At 35.6% G+C, this 22,369-nt stretch overlaps 1 protein-coding gene across 1 annotated transcript in view; it reads left to right on the plus strand.

Moving 5' to 3' along the window:
- The window catches only part of DOCK2 (dedicator of cytokinesis 2), a 299,490-nt gene that overhangs the window by 202,863 nt on the left and 74,258 nt on the right, over positions 1-22,369 (plus strand). The window contains exon 29 of the mRNA XM_032212175.1: positions 34-128. Within this exon, the coding sequence (XP_032068066.1) occupies positions 34-128 (95 nt within the window). The remainder of the gene's footprint in view (positions 1-33; positions 129-22,369) is intronic.

Below are 22,369 nucleotides of genomic sequence, written 5' to 3' on the forward strand. Positions count from 1 at the left end.
ATAGAACATAAATATCCAAATTTTTCTCACTAGGACTTTTTGATGGAAACTTTCATAATGTTTAAAGATCTGATCGGAAAAAATGTTTACCCCTTGGATTGGATAGCAATGAGCATGGTGCAGAACAGGTAATACAAACCTATAGAGGGCTATAAGACTTGCAGCCTGCTAAACAATTTTAAACATTGGCAGCCAAGAAATATTGAAAACCCACCAAGGTTAAATAAATGTCAATTGGGAATGATAAATGAGTGTCTGCATTACCTGGCAGGTAAAGCTGTACATTGTTGGCTCTTAAGTTGTGTATGCCTGCTATTAAAAATCACTAACTTGTTCATGTTAGATATACTATATTTACTATCTCCTATTAAAGTTCTTGAAACTATCCTGCAATCTTAGGAACTTGGGATTTTTAAAAAACCAGTTTTATTAATTAGAGATGTGAAGATCAGGTTAGCTCTTCCTCATTAAACAGTTAACAGAAGATGACCTCTGGGATTTTTCCCCCCCCCCCCCGCCATATCTTTTTAATTATGTAAATCATTAGGAAAAAGGTCAGTAGAAACTGGACCATTTAAGAATTCGAATTAGATATATATATTATGCATGGTATTACTACATGATCCTTTACAATATCTTGGTAGTCATATGAGCACAGGGTTCTTTTCTATGGAAGACATTTCTCTGTGTGCAGCCAAATGAGGTCTCTGGTATTCGGGAGCCCCAGAATGAAGCATAGTTCATAAACCAAATTGTGACAAAATTGTTGATATTTGGTCCTATAATGTTCAGCGAAAAATGTGAAAATAAAGATCAGAAGGAGAATGTGAGGTCTGAGGTTCTGGAAGACTCTTATTAGCATTAACATAGCACTCCCCTCCAAACTTTATAGTTATGAAAAAATGGACCCATGTAATCCAAGGATCTCTTTTAATTTGTCAACCTCTTGGCCACATTTTGGCCTCTGATATATGTCACAAACAATGGATTTTGTTTGTGATTAACTTTTACGTATTTGTGACCAAAATTCTGACCCAGTGGAATGTGCAGTAGAATTCTTTTCTCTCTCTCCCTATTAGTAATGTTTTAAAATCTCTTTCTGTGAAATTCTGCCTCCTTTTTGTGTTAGTATATTATAGCTTATTTATTCAGCCATGGTGCATTTCAGGTACATTTAATGTATATCTCAAATCATGTTTCATATCAGAATTGCTGCATTGCTTGAATCCACTGATATCCTTGCTAAGTTCCCGTTTGATGTATTCTGAATGGAATAGGAAAATGCATACTAAGATGAAGCTGTTTTCCATATTCCCCCTTGCATTTGGGATCAAACATAATTGCAAATAGAGAGAGCTAGTTTTGAAACAGTAAATGAAGGTTCAAGGGCTAGGGCACAAGAGATTTGCATCAGCTTTAAAAGTCTGGAACTGAAGAAAGATTGCAGGTTGGCAAAATGTCTGGATCAAATTATCAAAGGCTTATGGGCTTTTGGTGTTTTTTTTCATGAGAAAGACAAACTGAGTATGTGAGATGTGACAGTAAAAAGTTTGGACTGGTTTATGAGTTTTTTACCATGAGCCATTTGAATGCACTTGCTTCATTCCATACAATTTACAGGTAGGTGCTGTAATATATGACCATTCACTTAACAACAGATCAAAGTTACAGCGGCCTTGGAAAACATGATTTAAACCACATATACACATACTTATAGCTATCACACTATTCTTGCTGTGTTGTGATTGCAGTTTGGGTGCTTAGCAATCCGCTCACATTTACAACTGGCTGCAGCATTCTGAAGTCAGATGATCATGATTTGGGACCTTTTTTGCCAATTTCTGGCAAAAACATTAACAAAAACCCATTGGGAAATCTGGATCCACCTAACAATCTGATTTGACTTATGTTTGCAATGATTTACAATGAAAATTCCAGTCCTAATGGGGGTTGTAAGTTGAGTTGAATCAAAAGTAACACCTCCAATCTATAAGGTACCAACAGATGTTAGAAGCTCTGATGTGTTTTTTAGTGCTGCCTGTTTAATTCAGTTGGTGGCAAGTTGCTATAAGAAAAGGTTGCATGCTCATCAGTGTGCTTTAAACAAAATGACATGACTGAATTTTTGAGTACAAATACTCATTGGCTTCTGTTCATTCATTCAGCGACTTTTCAATGCTATGGTGGCATTGACAAAATGGACATAGAACCAGTCCTCAAAGTAGCATAGAACTACTCACATGATCATGCAGTCCTGTGGTCACATGATCATAAACTGGGTTTTTGGGTGCTAGCTCACAATTACATGTGACAAGGCAATGATGGTTGCAAAGCAGATGAATGTGAGATACAGGCCGCCGAAATACTTTCTGGACTTGTAATTCATACAGCTGACTTCTGTGAGTAGACAGGGGTAATCATCATTTCTGCAGCTGCAGCTTGCAATGAGCTAGGAGTCATGGGTTCCATCATCTCTGAGCTGTAAAAGCAGTCTTAATGGACACACACAAGCTTAAACAAACTCTTTGAATCACTTACACTTTATAATTTTAACTTCTTTAAGATTGATAAACTGTTAATCTGTTCCAAATAAAGTTCACTTGACAATGGTAATTTTGTCAATGTCGACAGTGTACAAGTGGTGCTCCAGTTGTTTTGGCATTGCACTCAAGGTGCCTATAACTACAGATCCATTTTTTTTTGCTTTCTTTTGCCAGTCATTCTATTTCTATTTACTTTTGTGATTTTCTCTAGTTCTTTCTCTTCTGCTCTGTTGTTTCTAGGTACTGTGAAGTCCATGATCCAGACTTTTTTTTGTCTTTCTTATGGACAGTTGTTAAGTCTGAGGTGTTATATGGTAGATTCTTGTCTGTTTGAATTCCAAGTCCCAGAGCATTTTAGCTGCTTCATTTTATGTGACATTATTTATTTTGTGGTTCCAATTATTATTGTTGCTGTTGTTGTTATTGTTGTTGTTAAATGTTTAATTGTTAAGAGAGGGATAAGGGAGATTTAGATTAAATAGAAAGGAAGATTATATATTTGTCTTGTTAAGTATTTTTGTTAATTTTTACTGGACATTTTTTGATTGGATATGTCTAGTTTAAGAGAAAGAAGGACTAGGGGAGACATGATATCAGTGTTCCAATATCTCAGGGGTTGCCACAAAGAAGAGGGAGTCAAACTATTTTCCAAGGCACCTGAGGATAGAACAAGAAGCAATGGGTGGAAACTAATCAAGGAGAGAAGCAGCTTAGAACTGAGGAGAAATTTCCCGACAGTTAGAACAATTAATCAGTGGAACAGCGTGCCTCCAGAAGTTGTGAATGCCCCAACACTGGAAGTCTTTAAGAAGATGTTGGATAACCATCTGTCTGAAATGGTATAGGGTTTCCTGCCTAGGCAGGGAGTTGAACTAGAAGACCTCCAAGGTCCCTTCCAACTCTGCTATTGTATTGTATTGATTAATAAACTGAAGATTTAGAGATGGGTTTATTGAAAATGGGATAAGATATGGAATGAAGATTTTTGTGGTTGTAATCTAAGAGAGCATTATATTGTTAATTTTGAATATGCTTGAAGATAAAGGGGGGGATATATTTTCTTCCTATCTTGTGAGGAAAGATTTTTTAGTTTAGTTTTATATGTTTAATATAATTCATAATAAAATTATCAAAAGGAGAAAGGCTGTAGAACTGATGGAAAACAATTTGTGGGTCAAAGATAAATTAATATTTCAATGAGAAATGTTGAACATCCTTATTGATGTTCTTCAACGTTTGAAGGTTTGTACAAGATAAGTTCCTCACATGCTGACAGCAGAGATGAAAGCTTCAAGAACTATAATTTGCCATCAATTGTTGTCATGCTATGAAAATAGATATTTCTTCACAGAATTGTGACAGCCAGTGAAACATGGCCCAGGAACTAAACATCACTCCATTGCGTATCATCACAAAAATTTACCTGAAAAGAAGCAGAGATTCAAAACTCATGGTTACAGTTTTTTGGAATACAGATGGTGTTATTCCCATGAATTTCCAGGCATTGTTATTAACTCAGAATATTATACTGCAACACTCAAAACTTTGAAACAATGATAAGGTAGAATTTGGAAACACAAAGAACATTTTGCTGCAAATTGATTACACTGGGGCTCATACTTCCTGAGCCACCCAATACTAAAGGCAATTATGATGTTGGATTACACCTTCTTATACCATACAAACCGGTTTTGGGTGCTATAAAACTTTTACTTTTTTCACAAACCTGAAGGAATACTTTAGAAAGCATCTCTCTGACTGAAATGATGAGGTAGCAGGACCTCAGAACCTCTTTGAAAATGAAGGACAATCAGTGGAACACTCAAAGGGAAATTGCTGTCAGGCTTGGCATTCACAGGAACATGTGGGTTACGTTATTGATGTTTTTCAATATCATAGGAGTTTGTACAACAAAAAGTCCTCACAAAGTGGAACGGTTCCAAAAGTCAGTTCTTTTACATCTGACAGCTTTAGGAACCTTATCCACTTTTGGCTGAAGTGTGATAATTATGTGAAAAAGTAAATATAGGTAACAAAAGATATAATTTAAACAATTATTTTCCTATTTCATTTATTAAAATATTTTTATTTAAACCAAAGTTATGAAGGTGCAGCATTACTTTTCATTTAGTCTCATACTTTATTATATCTCTTGACTGCTACAATACTTTAATTGTATCCACACTCATTTCTCTGTCAGTGGTCAAACCATTTTGTTTAGATTGAATTTTAGACCTTAGTGCTCATTTCCTTTTGACTTTACTTTCAGATAATTTATTCTTGAAATCAGGGTGATTTTTTTTTCTTTGAATTCATCACATTGTATTACCTGAGTTTTGAAAGATTCTGGTTTACTTTGGGAAAAAATTGGTTGGGAAAAATTGATTTGTTATTTCTCTGTATTTAGTGATTTCTCTCATTTGAAATACTGCTGAAAAGTACCCATTTTGATGTGGGGCACGTTTATGCTTCTCCATGCTCATTGCATAACGATTCACAGAAAATCATTATGGCAAAATTTTGAGCAAATCTTCAGATGCTAAACTGTTCCAGGAAGTACTTGGCACAAAGAACAATAATAATTGTATTTAACCATTCCTTATATAACTAATTGCAGTTATTTTTGCCACGGAACATAACATTCTCATTGTATTCAAGATGCATCCTCATCAGTCAGCAATATAACTCTTACAGAACTTTTACAGAAAAATCATTCAAAGATGTAATTCGACAACATCCATTGAATGAAGAAAGCTATATAAACTGGAGGTTTTCTAGTCCAGAAAGAGACAGGACTCGAAAAGAAGAAATAGCAAGTGCAAAAGTGGTTACAAAAAGGAAAAAAATGTGAAAGCTTTGGTTTCAGGACTCCTAGCGCATACCTGACTGAGTCTGAGAGAAACTTGAGTATACCTTCTGACCTAGAATGACTTTATATGTCTGAACCTGTGCATCACAGGATACTGAAAGGGATCATTGATGATCTGAATTTATATATATTGAATTAAAACATATGCTAAATATGCTAAAGAATGAAGTACCAGATGATTGGATTATGTCAATGTTTCCTCATTTAAAAAAAAAAAGAGTACTTGATGACTACTGGTGAGGTATTATTTGTATGAGTGTCTGGGAAGATTTCTAGATTATATCATAAAATATCATTCTGAGTGATCATATTTTCCTCTTTAATCATGCAATTTTCATAATAGATCATGGCAATGCTATGGACAATGCATTAGGTATATCCTGATACTACCAAAACATTATTTCACTGTACATAACATGGCTGGCTTTAAAAGAGTACTCAAGTAATTCCTATAACTGGTCCAATATCAAAGCAAATTTTCATCTGAAATGCTATAGAGTTTTATCACATATTGAGCACTTTTATTAAGGACTTGGTGAAGTGGTTATAAGAATGCTAATAAAAAGGCAAAATATTCCAAAAGTACTTATATTTAGTTATTTACATAAATTTTAAAAAAATACCCCACTACCGGTAATTTACACCATTAAAAGGCAGTGCAATCATGTTATATTATAGAAGACAGAATTAAAATTGGAAATAATTTTAGAATAAATTTTAAAAGTGGACAGAAAATAACAGAATTAAATTTAATAGAGACAAATATGGAGTTCTTCCCTTGAGGGATATTTGATCTAGTAGTACCACCTAATATTGTTGATGACAATCTGAATATGAATCAGTGTACTGACACTGCTGCTAAAAAAAATGGTACTAATGTAATTTTAGATTGCGCAAATAGAAGTATAGTTTTCAAATGAAGCTTAAGTTACAGGAAGGCATATTCTGGTTAATGTTATGGAGAAGATTCCTAACAGAACAATTTTATATGAATATAATCAGCAAAGACTATGGTGACCTCACATAATGTGTTCAAGTCAAGATATTGGGTGGCTAAGTGTCATGAATATTTCCATTCTAATTTCTATGTTGAACAAAAAAGAAGGCCTGAACATCAATGAATCTCTTCCAACTCTGTGATTCATTTATGAACTGAACTCTTCTCTTCAAATGTGCAATGATATGTGTTGAGCAACTGATAGTTTGATCCTATGCTGTTCATTTGGATTCTATGTGCAAAATACATAAGATTTGATAACCAGATAGTGATTTTGCAATGACCATTCTTAAAATTATTAACTCATGATACGTATAGGTTACATAGTTTCAAAAAAATGAGTATATTAATCTAGTAAAGAATATGGAAAAAGATTCTAATTATTAGAACTATGTAATGAGGCACTACAAAATGGTAGGGTCCCAAAATCATGGGTGGGAAGCTTACATCACCCTAATACCAGAGGAAGAGGCGGACAGTAGCAAGGTCCAAAATTATAGACCCATATCCCTGTTAAATGCAGATTACAAAATTTTTGTATCAATATTGGTGGAAAGACTAAAAATAATATTAAATCAAAGTATCCATTCGGATCAAAACGGCTTTCTCCCAAAAAGACATATTAGAAACAATACAAGAATAATAATTGATACCCTGGAATTCTATCAAACAAGATCCGAGAAACAACTCGCATTAATCTTTGTCGACGCTCAGAAAGCCTTTGATAACCTAGATTGGAACTTTCTAATCACTCAACTAAAAATGATGAAATTTGGCGACAAATTCATTAAGATTATAGAATCTATATATTCACGGCAATCTGCAAATATTATAGTCAACGGGGAACTAACGGAGAGGATACAAATTGGAAAGGGTGTTAGACAAGGGTGCCCGCTCTCCCCACTACTATTTATTATGTCACTAGAGGTCCTTTTAAATCGGATAAGATCAAATCAGGAAATCAGGGGCTTGACCATAAAAAAAGAACAATATAAAGTACAGGCCTTCGCGGATGACATGGTCTTTATCGTGGAAGACCCCTTACTTTCAGGACCGAATTTGATGAAGGACATTGAGAACTTTGGGTGTGTGGCCGGTTTAAAAATAAACAAGGAAAAAACAAAAATGATTATAAAAAATTTCCCCAAAAACCAGATTGGAGAACTAGAGAAAACAATGGAATTAAAGGTAACTAAAAAAATTAAGTATTTAGGGATCTGGCTGTCTGCGAAATGCTCTTCCATAAAAGAAGACAACTATGATAAGTTGTTACAGAATACTCAAAAGGACTTAAAAACCTGGTCAAAACTACAACTATCACTGATGGGAAGAGTCGCAGTAATTAAAATGAATGTTTTGCCAAAAATCCTCTACCTATTTCAAACGGCACCGGTTAAGCTAGGGGAAAATTTTTATAATGATTTGGACAAAATGATTCGAAACTTTATATGGAATGGTAAAAAGCCCAGAATAAAATATATGCACCTGCAGGATAAAAGAACTCAAGGGGGAATGGGATTACCGGAATGGAAAACATATCATCAAGCAGCAACAACTATGTGGATAAAAGAATGGGTAATGTTAGCTAATAAAAGAATCTTAACAATAGAGGGCCACGACCTGCAATACGGGTGGCACAACTACTTATGGTGCGAGGGAAATAAAATCCACAATTATTTTAGTAGTCACCATTTAAGGGGGGGTATTGATTAAGGACTGGCTCGAAATTAGAAGGAGATACTACACGCAACTACCTAAATGGATATCTCCGACGGAAGCCCTGATATACCCGAATTTGATAAACTTGGATAAAATTGTTACCTACCAACAGTTGCTAGATGACCAAAACAAACTAAACCCCAGAGAAAATTTGGCTGATAAGGGAATAAACATCGATTGGTGGCCATATCTTCAAATTCAAAACAAACACAAATTCGATCTAGCACAACCCGGCTTCCAGAACAAGAACCAGGAATTAGATAAAATTTTAATTGGACCAGATGAGAAATTAATTTCAAAAATATACAACTGCTTACTGATTCGAAAAACGGAAGCAGAAAGAGTAAAAGAAGTCATGGTAACCTGGGCCCAAAACATCGGCCACACAATAGACCTAGACGATTGGGAAAGAGTCTGGGAATGGAACCGAAAATTGACAAAATCAACGGCCTATAAAGAAAATATATATAAAATGTTCTACCGCTGGCATCTTCCACCGACAAGACTGGCAAAAATGTCTTCAAAAGTTTCGGCCATATGCTGGAAATGTAAAACAGTGCTGGGCACGTACTACCATATGTGGTGGACGTGTCCGGTAGCCAAAGCATATTGGAAGCAAATACTAGGATGGCTGAATGGAATCTTGTCAATTAAACTATGTCTTAAGCCGGAAACTTTCTTATTAGGGATAATAGATCAAAAAATTTGCAAATCTGACCAATACCTCCTAGTCCATATTCTGACAGCGTCAAGGATTGTTTACGCACAGTCCTGGAAGAGTGAAAATGCCCTCACCAACACTATGGTGATGAATAAAATTTTAGAACTAGCAGAAACGAACAGATTGATGATGCGAATTAATGACAAAGAAGATACAGACTTTTATATAGTCTGGGAGAAGCTGTACAAATGGCTTGATGAGTCAGTGAAGACTTAGACACAAAAAGAGATAGCTGACTAACCTAATACGATTAAACCAATAACTCAAATGAACAATATACAACAACTGAGAGATAAGCGAAAGGAGAAATGTATCAGGGGCGAGAACCCTCCGTCGAGCAATTTTGTTACACTACAATGTTGGGAAAACTTTAAAAAGCTGATAGGAAATCCGCTATAATTACCTGCATGAAATTAGCGATTAAACTTCATTTTAGATGAGGCGAGAGGACTTATAATCCTTGCCTCTTCAAGCAAGGAAAGGAAAAGAGAACCAGGTTGTCCTCAGCAGAGGAAAATATGCAAATGTAACAAAGGTTAGAAGGGAGGGAAGGAGGACAGTAGGGAAGTCAGGATGGAGAGGAGAAAGGAGAGGAATAGGAAAGGCAGAAGAAGGGGGGAAGGATAAAGAGGAGGAAGAGAAAGAAGAGAAGGGAAAGAAGGTGGGAAGAAAGAAGGAGAGAAGAAAGAGAAGAAACTGGGGGAGGAAGGAGGGAGGGAAGAAGAGAGGGTAGTAAAGAGGGAAAGAGGGAGGGAAAGAAAGAAAGAAGGAGTGTTGAAAGGAAGGAAGGAAGGAGGGAGGGAAGGAGGGAGGTTAAGAGAAAAGAAAGGAGGAGGGAAAGAGGAAGGGAAGGAGGGAAGGTATGTGTGAAGGAGGGGGGGATCGAGGGAGGGAAAGGAGGGGGAAGGAAAGGAGGAAAGGAGAAAAGAAAGGAGGGAAGGCAGGGGAGAAGGAAGTAAGGGGGGGAGGGAAGAAAAGGGTATGGAAAAGAAGAAATGAGGGAAGAGAAGAGGGAGGGAAGGAATAAGATACCTAACCTTTGATGTTTATAATGATTTGATAGTATGGGAATATCTTGAAATGTAGTTGTATTGTTTTTTACAAGTTATGGATGTTGTATTTTCTTTTTACCAATAAAATCTTTTTTAAAATTTAAAAAAAAAAAGAATATGGAAAAAGAACTGAGATTATGCTGATGTATTGCCCTGTTTCTCCAAGCAACAATCTTCCTGAATTCTTAGTTTCCTAGAAGTTAAATATTCAGGAAACTTCAACATTTATCTGAATTTTTCCCATTGGCAGCTATTCAAAAGATCATTCTTTTATGGCAATCATTTATTCATTTCAATATGTATTGCACACATGTTAATGTATGGTCTTGACCTGACTTGAACAGATGACCCATGGAGTTGATATTATTGGCCTGGATTATCATTTCCTAACAGAAAAACTGCTTGGCTTTTGAAGATCTTAGCAAAATGATATGTTCATTAATTTGCAACACCTTTTCTTTGATTGTTGTTTTGTACTACAATTGGATAAACATAGTGTAGTCCAGTAAAATGTTTTCAAACTGTAAAGTGGCTGACAGATCTTAATGAGATTTGTTATTGTTGTTTTGCTATTCCCCCTCTGATTTACACAAAGTTGATGATAAAATTGCTTCTATGTAGTCTGACAAAGACTGTTCATTGAGACTTTGGGATTGTGGTTAAGGCTAAACTTGTCCAAGTTTAATGAATGACTTTCATCTTCTTTAACTTGAAGTTGGATAATTGACTTTGAAGATTAAGCAGGCTACTTGCTTGTTGGATATTTTCTCATCCTGTTTAAGCTGCACAGAAGATGAAATCAAAAGTTTTTTCTTAAGGAAATAGGTTCATTTAAAACAAAGAAATAAATCACTTCAGGAAATATACAGACATAGATGATAGATAGATAGATAGATAGATAGATAGATAGATAGATAGATAGATAGATAGATAGATAATAGATAGATAGATAGATAGATAGATAGATAGATAGATAATAGATAGATGATAGATAGATAGATAGATAGATAGATAGATAGATAGATAGATAGATAGATAGATAGATAGATAGATAGATAGATAGATTTCAGGATCTCTAAATACTAACCATGTTTGACATCTCTGTTCTAGAACAAGAGTTCAGTTCAATTCTATTCTGTTCAAGACTTTCTTGGATGATACCCATTATTTACAAACTTTCCAGAGCTGTTTCAGACCTTTTTTGGGGCCAGAAATAAGCAACAGGTGGCTGCTGCATCTAGGGACAGCTTGAACAAAAACTTCTGCCAATTCTACTTTTCTTGCTAATGACCTTCTGTTTAGATTTTTACAATGCACTTTGTTTAAGGATTTTTGATTGCTTAAGTGTGTTTGGAATCTGCAGTTAATACAACATATGACAACTGTATTGCTTTATAGAATCAACTGATACTCTCCTATCAACTTTTAGACATTATATCTAAAACCCCACATAATTTGAAGCTCTGTAGAGTCCTTTCCTGTTCAATGTATTTTCTGCAGTTCTCCCTATGAAGGAAGACTAGGTTGAGGGACAGGACTTTTTAGGTGATGTTTGGTCACAACTATAATTTTGATGTTTTTGCCCTCAAAAATAGTTATAGAATAATCTATAATTATTATAGAATAATAATGATTTTTTTAAAGGTCTGGAAATCTGATTTAGATACCTTAGCTTAATTAGAATGTTTTATGACATTTATTGAAATCAAGTAATTATCTGGCCTTATTTAGTTGATGTCCTTTATTACTTTTAAAGTTCTGGATTTGTTGGAAATAATGTAAAAGTAACCAGTAGCTTTGTTTTAAATAACTGTATTAGTTATTTAAACAGGTACATGTAGATTCTCAGTCATCCAGGTCAAGGAGGTCCCAAAGGTGCTCTTTCAAGAGGCAACTGGACTTTCTGTTTTCAGAAAATCCAGTTGCCTCTTGAAAAAGCACCTGCGGAATTATTTAAACAGCTTAGTGATGTAATATTATTTGTATAAGCTTGAATGAGCTTGACTATTCTATTCTATTCCAAATAATAACAATTTGCTTTGAATAAAATGAAATTACTATAATCTTAAAATGAGATTAATACAGGAAAATCTCCTCTAAAGAGAATATTTCATTAAGATTGGTTGCAATAATTGGAGCTGCAACATAGATGTTGGAAAATTACCTCTTATGGTTTGGATTTGCCCTCTTGTTGCTACATTTTGAATTGAAACCAATAAGATTCTTAATATATCTTTAGATTAATTGATTAATTAACCTGTGTACATTTTATACATTTCTATGGTGGTATACCTATCCAGAATGTCAGTAATTCTGTAACTTTTATTCACAAATCAATTCTCTGCTAATTTTGTTTGAGAAATCCATTACACTCCAACTATTAGCCACTTGATTTAGGGGAAAAGTATAATAAAGAGATTTCTGGGAAGACATTTCTCTTACATGCTGATGCATTATGACAATTTGTGCAGAATGTTAATCAAATGAATGTCTCTGTGATACGTTATCACTTCACAAATCTCACTTCTGAATTACTCTGCACATCATCTCAAACATGTCAGCATCTACATTATTCATAGGTACAGTATTTCTAATTCTACAGAACAATGACAATACATTGACCCCAGCTTACGTTTTGCTCCTTTGGGAACATCTTATGTTCCAAATTTATATGGGAGATGATGTTGTTTTATGTCATCATATAAAATAGTTTTATTAAACATTTCAACCTTAAAAATAGAAAAGAAAAAAACAACAAATACAGGAAAAAAAGACAAACCTTCTCCTATTATGGCAAGAGAGATGAATCATTTCAATATACAGTAGGTATCTATAAAGTATCTTATTGTTAAAAATTTAACAAGAGTCTTCTCAGAATATGAACATGTACAATATACTGTATATATATATGTATATGTGTGTGTGTGTGTGTATCTATATAACTATATATCTCTATCTCTATATCTATCTATCTATCTATCTATCTATCTATCTATCTATCTATCATCTATCTATCTATCTATCTATGTGCTGGTCTTGTTGTATTTGGGTCTTTTCCCATGTAAGATTGATATTGTATTGGCAACATTTCGGCGAGGTCTCACTCGCTATCTTCAGGCTGGCGGGCCCAAAACCCAGCCTGAAGATGGCGAGTGACACCTTGCCAAAATGTTGCCAAGACAATATCAATCATCAATCTTACATGGGAAAAGACCCAAATACAACAAGACCAGCATACCTACATCCGCGAGAATCTACGAATATATATATATATATATATATATGTATGTATGTATGTATGTATGTATGTATGTATGTATGTATATGCATATGCATATGCATATGCATATGCATATGCATATGCATATGTATATGTCTGTAGTATCTGGATGGTCTCTTGTGACGAGCCGATGGACAGAGAATGGAAGCAGTTAGCTTCCTTCCATAATTGGGGCATACCAGGGGTTGTGACTTTATATATATACATACATACATACATACATACATACATACATACATACATACATACATACATATACACACATAAATATATGAATACCCTTCCTACTGTCTTAGTAGTATCTTAATGTAGTAAATCTCAGAGGTTTTGGCTTATAGCAATAGCACTAGGATGTAGACTTATATACTGCTTTACAGTGCCTTACAGCCCACTTTAAGCAGTTTGCAGAGTCAGCATCTTGCCCCCAACAATCTGGGTTCTAATTTTACCAACCTTGAAAGGATGGAAGGCTGAGTCAACCTTGCACCTGGGGAGATTCAAACTGCCCAATTGCAGGAAGTCGTCAGTCAGCAGAAGCAGCCTGCAATACTGCAGTCTAATCACTACGCCCCCAAGGCTTATGTTACATTATCACACCATGTCCTTTGTTATTCCAGTGAAGATTGGACTACTGTAACATGCTCTACATGGGGCTGCCCTTGAAGAGTATTCAGAGACTTCAGCTTGTCCAGAATGCAGCCGCGCGAGCAATTGTGGGTGCACCTCGGTACACCCACGTCACACCTATCCTCCTCGAGCTGCACTGGCTGCCCATTGGTCTTCGGACACGCTTCAAGGTGCTAGTCATTACTTTTAAAGCCCTACATGGTATCGGACCTGGGTACTTGAGAGACCGCCTCCTGCCAATTACCTCCCATAGACCTATTAGATCCCACAGACTAGGCCTTCTCCGAATTCCATCTGACCGCCAGTGTCGGCTGGCAACTCCCTGGGGGAGGGCCTTCTCTGTGGCTGCTCCGGCCCTCTGGAATGATCTCCCCATTGAGATCCGGACCCCCACCATCCTTCTGGCTTTCCGCAAAGCCATTAAGACTTGGCTGTTCCGGCAGGCCTGGGGCTGCTGAATCTCTCAGCCCCAGTCAAGGATATGACTGTTGTTTTTTAAGATGTGTTTGTCCTTTTATCTTTATTTTGTAGCCCCTCCCCTCTTCGATTTTTAGCCGCCCTAAGTCTCTCAGGAATAGGGCGGCATACAAACTGAATAAATCCAATCCAATCCAAGATTGTTCAGCATTGGTGCTAATTCCTGGCACTACTACAGCAGATAATTTTTTTCTAGCCTTTGTTTTTTATATATTATTATTTAATTTATTATTTAAACACTTTTGCTCTTCTTAATACCTAAACACCTATGAAAGAGGCTCAATTTGATCTGCAACATTTTCCAAAATGTGACACTCTCTATATCAAACTTAACTTTGTTTTGACTTTGTTAAACAAGAATTTCTAGTTTTATTGTCTCAAAAAATGTCTTGCTGCACAAGAAACCTGAACTTTGATTGCACAAAGTTATTAAAATTAACAAAAGCTAATCTAATTAACAGTGCCTCAACATCCATATCAATTCCAAAATAAATTCCTCTAAGATCAATAAGAATGATTCTCAGTAAAGACTGTAATCTTAGGATCACTTATAAAAATAAAAACCCGATTGAATGTCTGAGAAAATATGCATAACTTATCTTCTGGATATCTACCATACTCCATTTTTAACTGTTGTGAACTATATACATTGGGGCTTCAGCATCATAACAGCCTTTCTTCTAATCTGAAAGAAAAAAAAAGATTTAAACTGAATGGAAACTTCTTTTTAGTATTTTTGTTATTTTAATATAGCTACTACTTTTCTTTTATCACCTTACAATTGGAAAGCAGTTTTTTTCTCAACTAATGCATCAGCAAAGCTACTTGATTTCAGTACTAAATATTTCAGCACTGTATATTTTTTGTAAAGAAAAGCAGTGCAATATACCCCCTAAAGCAGCAGACATTTTCTAGGAAAGCACATTCTAAAAACTCTACATTTTCTAAAGGAGTGTTTTCTTGCTCCTATAATTGGAATTCTTTCACATATAAATTGTACCAATTTTACAAATTGCTGCTAGCTTTCGGTGCAATTTGTACAGTGTGTTTCACAAAAACATAATAGGGTTACCATATGACCTCTGTCTTGTTTTAATATTTATGTGTATTTACCTTAGAAAGACATTGGATAATGAGAAGCAAATTATTGTAATTACCTTGTGTTGTTTATACATCTCGAAGCAAAGGATAATTTCAGCATATATTGGTCTTCTTCAGATATAAAAATAAACTGTAATTTACATTTAAAAACATGACTGTCAGTTCTTCTAAAGCCACATACAAAAATCAACAGTAATAATAAAATGTTACGCAAGTATAATAATTGGATTGCAGTTCATTTTCTGTTCAGAATTCTAGCCTTCTCATATTTTCTTACCGTCTTTCACAACTTTTAGTCAGCTACTAATACAACAGGTATTTCATATTTTCTAAAAATATGCTGATCTAATATATTATGTACCCCTGCATCTTCTCCCAAATTTGCGAATACTTCCTTCTCATGTTTGATATTACTGTTTCTGCCATTCAACCAATAACACTAATGTCGAGAATATTAGCAATAGCAGTTAGACTTATATACCACTTCATAGGGCTTTCAGCCCTCTCTAAGCGGTTCACAGAGTCAGCATATTGCCCCCAACAATCCGGGTCCTCACTTTACCCACCTCAGAAGGATGGAAGGCTGAGTCAACCCTGAGCCGGTGAGATTTGAACAGCCAAACTGCAGAACTGAAGTCAGCTGAAGTAGCCTGCAGTGCTGCATTTAACCACTGCGCCACCTTGGCTCTTAACCTTATTAAAAGAAAAGAAAAGAGATACAGAATTAAAAGTGAATGCAATTCACTTTTAAACCTGAATACAATTAATTGCTGGGAGAGTAGTCTCTTCCACGTAACCTTAAATGGGGGAGAAAGTACACTAAAGAAGAAAGGTCCTTGCCAATATTTTGCATTCTGTGTTGTTTTTCTATTTTCAGACAGTGCTTAAATCATTTTAAATTATGATCCTCCCATCTCTTGTCTGTGAAGCAATTTATTTTTCTGACTTAGTGTGTTGTTTCTCTAGAATACAAAGTAGATCAAGTTTCATCATCTCTGATTAACATTAATTCTGGTGCTATCGTACAGATACCTTTACAAAATAATTATATGAAATCTAACCCATCCCATAGGCTGATAGCTGGATTACTCAGCTGCTTCCTTCCTATTTAATTTGTAGTTACATCATCTAGGTAGCACTGAAGGACTGTCCATTCTGATCTCTTTGGCACCTTGAATATGGCAATTCATCCAACATCCCTGTCACTGGAACTCCTGTTCTCTTTTTATCTTAAGGTACAGTGGCGGTATCTCTGATAAATACATATATCCTCTCAGCTATTAGGAACTTGAGAAGAACAGTTCATGTCTTAAGGTTGCTTGTGTCTAGGGAGCTGGGATATTCAGTCTTGAATAGCAGTTGTGAAAAAATGTTCTTCCTCATTCTTGTTTACTGTGTTCATGACAGCTTAAGAAGAATTATATTCTCTTAGCTATGGATGCTAAGTAGTATATCCTGTGATCTGTAGAATATTATGCTGCAAGATTTGTAAACTAAACAAATATTTATTAGTCCCACTTCTCAAAGCTCATGCAACTTTCCCAGTAAATATTTGCAGAAAAGCTGTCATAAACAGCTTTTTTGGCTGTTTTCATTTCATGATCAATAGATACCAGGTGTAGCAATGCTAGACAAAGAACTTATGCACAAACATTGCCCTGATATAAAAAATATTTATGCCACAAATGTTAGCATTTTCCATACCTTTGGTGACATTAGAACAACTAAACTGATAAAGGTTGCCAGCATGGCTACAGGTTTGGGAAGATTATTTTTAGGCTCAGGAAAAAAAGCAACATAAAGGCAGTCTTTGTGTTGTTTTCTGGTACATTGAAACTCAAGAGTGAAATACTGGCCAGAAATTCTCTCTCTCTCTCTCTCACACACACACCCCACCACCACCACCACCATCATCACCACCACCACCACCACCACCACCACCACCACCACCACCACCACCACCAAAGGAACAAAGGAGAAATGTGTGTGCATCAATGAAGTTAGGACAGAAATGCTCTTAGCAAAAGCCATCCCTTCCCTAATTAAATATTTGCACATCTTTAACTCTCAGCCACTGGTTTTCATCATGCCACTTGAAAAGAAGGAATGCTCTGAATGGACCTTCTATCTACAAGAGCATTCAATGTAAAGATCCTTAGATGCAGTTACAAATTACCACCAAGACAATATTCATTCTGTATTTTGGGACCAGGAGTATTTGTCAATGACTCTAACCATCAATAGATGTTGTTTCTGTCTTTTCCAGTCAAAATTGGTGGTAATAAAGCATATTATTTCCATGGCAGAAACTCTTTCAGAATTGAGCCCTGCTGGCACAATAGTTATAATGCAGTATTGCAGGCAAACGTTGCCCACTGTCTGGAGTTCAATTGGGATCAAGGTTGACTCAGCCTTCTGTCCTTTGGAGCTCAGTAAAATAAGGACCCAGATAGTTGGGGACAATATGCTGACATTGTAAATGAACCAGAAAGTACTGTAAGCACTATGGGGTAGTCTATAAGTGTAATAGATGTATACTATTACTATTTTCTCAACTTCATTCTCTATGATTTTGATTCTCCCTAGCTTTTAATGGTTTTCAAACAGCTCTTAATATATATTTTTTCTTGGTGCATTTTAAAAAGTGGTTGTTGCAAGATATTTATTGCATATCCTATTTTATAGGACCAAAAAAAGTGACGTGTAATTTTTAAAAATCTATTATTCAATATATTTTATCTACTATCTTTTATTTATCAATGAGTTGCCATTTACTCTCATCCTTAGGGAATGGAGAATATTAGTAATTTATATAACTTTATTTAAGCAAATAGAATACAAAGTCTATCCTACATGCTTTATGAAATACAGAGAAAATTATTTGTAAATTATTATACTTGTAATAAATAAAAATGAAGTGAAAGTTGATAGAAATGCATTTTATGATGAAAGAACAATCTTTTAGCTTTATTGTGAGAAGAATGTTTTAATTAACATAAAAGTAATTCTTCGAAAAAAGTTTTTTTAAAAAAAAGATATAACCATAAGTGTTACTGGCAGTATATAAATATAAAACAAACGTAACAAACTGAATACCTTGAAGATGATATATACCATAAATCTGCATTAGATTTATTTCAAAATCAAAGTGTATTTATGATCAATTCCTTGAAGTGAAAAAGGAGTGCTATAGTTTCAAAATGATACTTAAAGATTAAAAAAAAATGATGTGTCATTACAGGACAAAAACAAAACCACATACATTATTTCTCTATAGATTTGCATCTGTTCACTTAAAATAAGCTTTAATTCATTTATTTGTCCTAAATAGATCCCAAAAATAAATTTATTTCCAATTTATAAACCATTAGATTATGTTTGTCAGTAAATGAAATTCTGAGTATAGTATGCTCAGTGTGCCAGTTTGCATGGCCAATAATTATTTCTACCTGGTTTTTTTTGCCAGTTTTGTATGCTGAAGTATTCCTTATTATTTTGGATCAAACAGTTTCTCACCTAGTACATACTATTTATACAATTTGTCTAGGCAGGTGCTTCTGTTAAGCTATCTGGTTTCACAACATGAGTTTGTCAATAGTTATTACCAAGAAGAAGTAAAGCATGGCAGATGGTCTCAATTGGAGATTATCCATGCCAGAAAGTAACTTGAAAAAACTCTGAGTTCCCATGACAGTGAATTTTTCCATCATAATGGAATGGAATGAACTTATATGCTGACCAAAGTGACTTTTGCCAGGAAAAGTTACAACTTTGGAAAGCAAAAGTGGTGAAAAACTTGATTGCCACCAATTCACCAATTCTATACTTAAGACAAGGCCTACAAGAATAAGAGGGTGAATTCATGAAAAATGAAACATTCAGTTCCATAGGAGGAATTGATTTGGGTAGCTTTCTGAGTGGCATTGTGACTTGTGAAGAACAGGAGGACATAAGTAATTGGTCATAAATAATAAGTAAAATAAGGACATAAGTAATTGGTCAATTAGAAATAAATTTCAGTGATATTTATTTGATACTGTGAGAAGATTCTTCATTCATCATAAACAATTTGATACTCTACCACACTTCAGGAAACCAGTCTGAAATTGTATGTTTGCTCCTGTTCTTTATGTTTTTATGGTATTTAATTCTTATTATGTTCTTTGTAATCCACCTAGAACCATTGGTTGAGCTACAGGGATTGGCTGACAAATACAACAATTGAATCAGTGGTGGGTTTCAATTTGTTTTAGAACCTCTTCTGTAGGTGTGGCCTGCTTTGTGGGAGTGGCTTGCCAGCCATGTGACCAGGTGGGAATGGCTTGCCAGCCATGTGACCAGGTGGGAATGGCTTGCCAGCCATGTGACTGGGTGGGCATGGCCAACTTGTAAAATGTAGTGAAACTCACTTAACAATGCTCTTGCTTAGCAACCAAAATGTTGGCTCAGGAACTCTGGCATTGAAGTGTGCAAGTCTTTAAGCTGTCAAGTTACAAGACCCTTGCACTCCTAACCCTTTAGAAAAAAATCCCCAAGGGTGTTCAAAACTTGACAGCTTTAAGACTTGTGGACTTCAACTCCCAGAATTCCTCCTCTCACTCTTCATCTTGATGATGTGTGGACCGGCGGGGGGAAGGAGCTGGAACAGGTTCTAAACAGCACTGTAGATTTGTGGAACCTCTTCTATAGAAGAGGTTAGAACTGGCAGGAACCCACCCTGAATTGAATCTACCAGTGCCCTGTTGAGCATGAGATAGTTACACATGACTGAATGTAAAGTATCCCCAAGCTAACAAACCCTGTAAAGCACTCCTTTCTAAGTCAAAAGTTGTAGTACTCAAAATAGGTTCTTGCCTACAAACTCTACCTGTCCACATTAGAAAGGTTTTTTTTTTGACAGAGGTGATCAACCTAGAATTGCGTTTTCTTTTTGAATTAAATATTGTTCTCATTTTATTCCTGAACGAGGTCTGCATTTTCAAAGAATGCTATCTCAGGAAGAAAACAGTTAACCTATTATGCATCTGACTTTGAGGGGAAATCTGCTGATTCATTCTAAAACTCTTTTGTATTATTCCAGCAGTTTCTTTAAGGTAACAAGCTTATTGCCTTCCTTTGCACAATGCACTCTCCTGTGGCCAGTCTCTCTTTTGCTGCCTCTGGGTCTCAAGGTGAAAAATTAAAGTCAGCACTGCAAGCTCAGCATCGTCTTTAACTCATCCAGTATGTTCTCCATAGCAGAGCCAGTTGTAAAGGCTGGATCCTCTCGCATTTACCAAATCTGAACAAAGCCTGGGGAAGATGAAAGGAAAAAGTGTTTGTACCAGCTTGTAATCCTTTATGCTCTTATCACAGTGGATTCTTTGCCCAAAGGGGGAAAAAAGATATCCGCTCTCATATTTTGGAGGAAGGAGTAAAATGCAATGAAGAATGACAAATACTGCAATTCAAAGAAAGGGTTTGCCATATAATACACATAATCAGCTCCATTCTCCATCTCAAAAGGAATGTGTAGCCCTCTAGTTAGAAGTGTTATTTGTGGATCTGCATGATAGATAGAAGTGGCAGAATTTGAAATGTCAGGGATGTAATTGTCAGGTTTCCAAGTAACACCCCAATGAAATAAGACTCTGAGACTTGAAGTTCCTCAAAGTTCCATTTTATTAGAGATGGCATATTGGCATATCTGGGAAAATTTGAATCTGACAGTTCTGGGTTTTCCCCCACCCAAAACAAAGTCAAAGATCCATCCCCTGCACCTACAAGTCTATCATATGGTCCAATCAATTCACCATCCCAACTGGAGACAACCTCCAGGTGAAGGCTGAATGTCCTTGACTCCCAGAGAAAGGAATGTTGTTATGGCTAATCCTCCACCAAGTCCTTGTAATCACCACCCTAATTTTCAGTGCCCAAAGGAAATTTTAGTGGGTTATTTTTGTTGGTCATGATGGGGAGGAGGAAAGGAATGCTACTCCACCACTTTTAATGTACACTGCTCCAAAACTAAAGGAGAGATTATTAAAAGTTCAACTACTATAATATAAGACTGGATCCTTTAATTCACAGCCAGTCTGGCCTACTGACTAAGGTACTAGGCTAGAAATCAGGAGGCTGTGAGTTCCAGTGCTGTGTTAGCCATGAAAACCAGCCTGGTGATCTTGGGCCAGTCATTCTTTCTCAGCCCAAATCATCACACCACATTGTTATGGAGAAAGTAAGAGGAAGAAGGGGTGTTGGATAAGTTATTTGTAAAAATAAATAAATGCAATTCTTCTATCTTTTCATTTTCTTATCTATGTACAGTAGGTATGGGGAGAGAGGGAGGGAGAGGTGCATACACTGAGAGCATTTGCACCAAAAACAAATTCCTTGTGTGCCCAATCACACTTGGCCAATAAATAATTCTCTTCTCTTCTCTTCTCTTCTCTTCTCTTCTCTTCTCTTCTATTCTATTCTATTCTAGTCTATAACCTGATGTCATTTAATTACTGGAATTTCAATTCTTATTGTATCTGGAAATTCTGAAATTTGTTGTCATTCTTGGGAATTCAAATGGAATAGCTTAGTCTACATGCTAATTTGGAAAATATTGCAAAGATTAAAAAACAGAAGTTGAGATCCATTGCGTTGTATTAAAGAGGAATAAAAATTGATGTTTGTTAAACACTTCTTTCCCTACTATGTTGCAAATTAGCATTTGAACTGGGAAGTGAAAGTAAAATTTGGCTGGATGGGTTAACATTTATTCCTTCTCGAACCTAAGCAGATGTTGGATTTAGGAATGCATAAAGCATTCTGATGTCAAAGCATTTTGAATGCACTAAATTTGACTAAAATTCATGCCTTCCAGTAGATTTGTTTTCAGAAGAAAGCATATTCTCACCTGAGAAAAACCTGGATATTTTGAATGATGCCATTTTAAGGGTTCTGTTAAATAAAAAAAACAAGTGAAAATAGGACATTCCTATCTCAAAATGGGC

Source organism: Thamnophis elegans, chromosome 2 (genome assembly GCF_009769535.1).
Source record: "Thamnophis elegans isolate rThaEle1 chromosome 2, rThaEle1.pri, whole genome shotgun sequence".
In the NCBI taxonomy this organism is placed as follows: domain Eukaryota; kingdom Metazoa; phylum Chordata; class Lepidosauria; order Squamata; family Colubridae; genus Thamnophis; species Thamnophis elegans.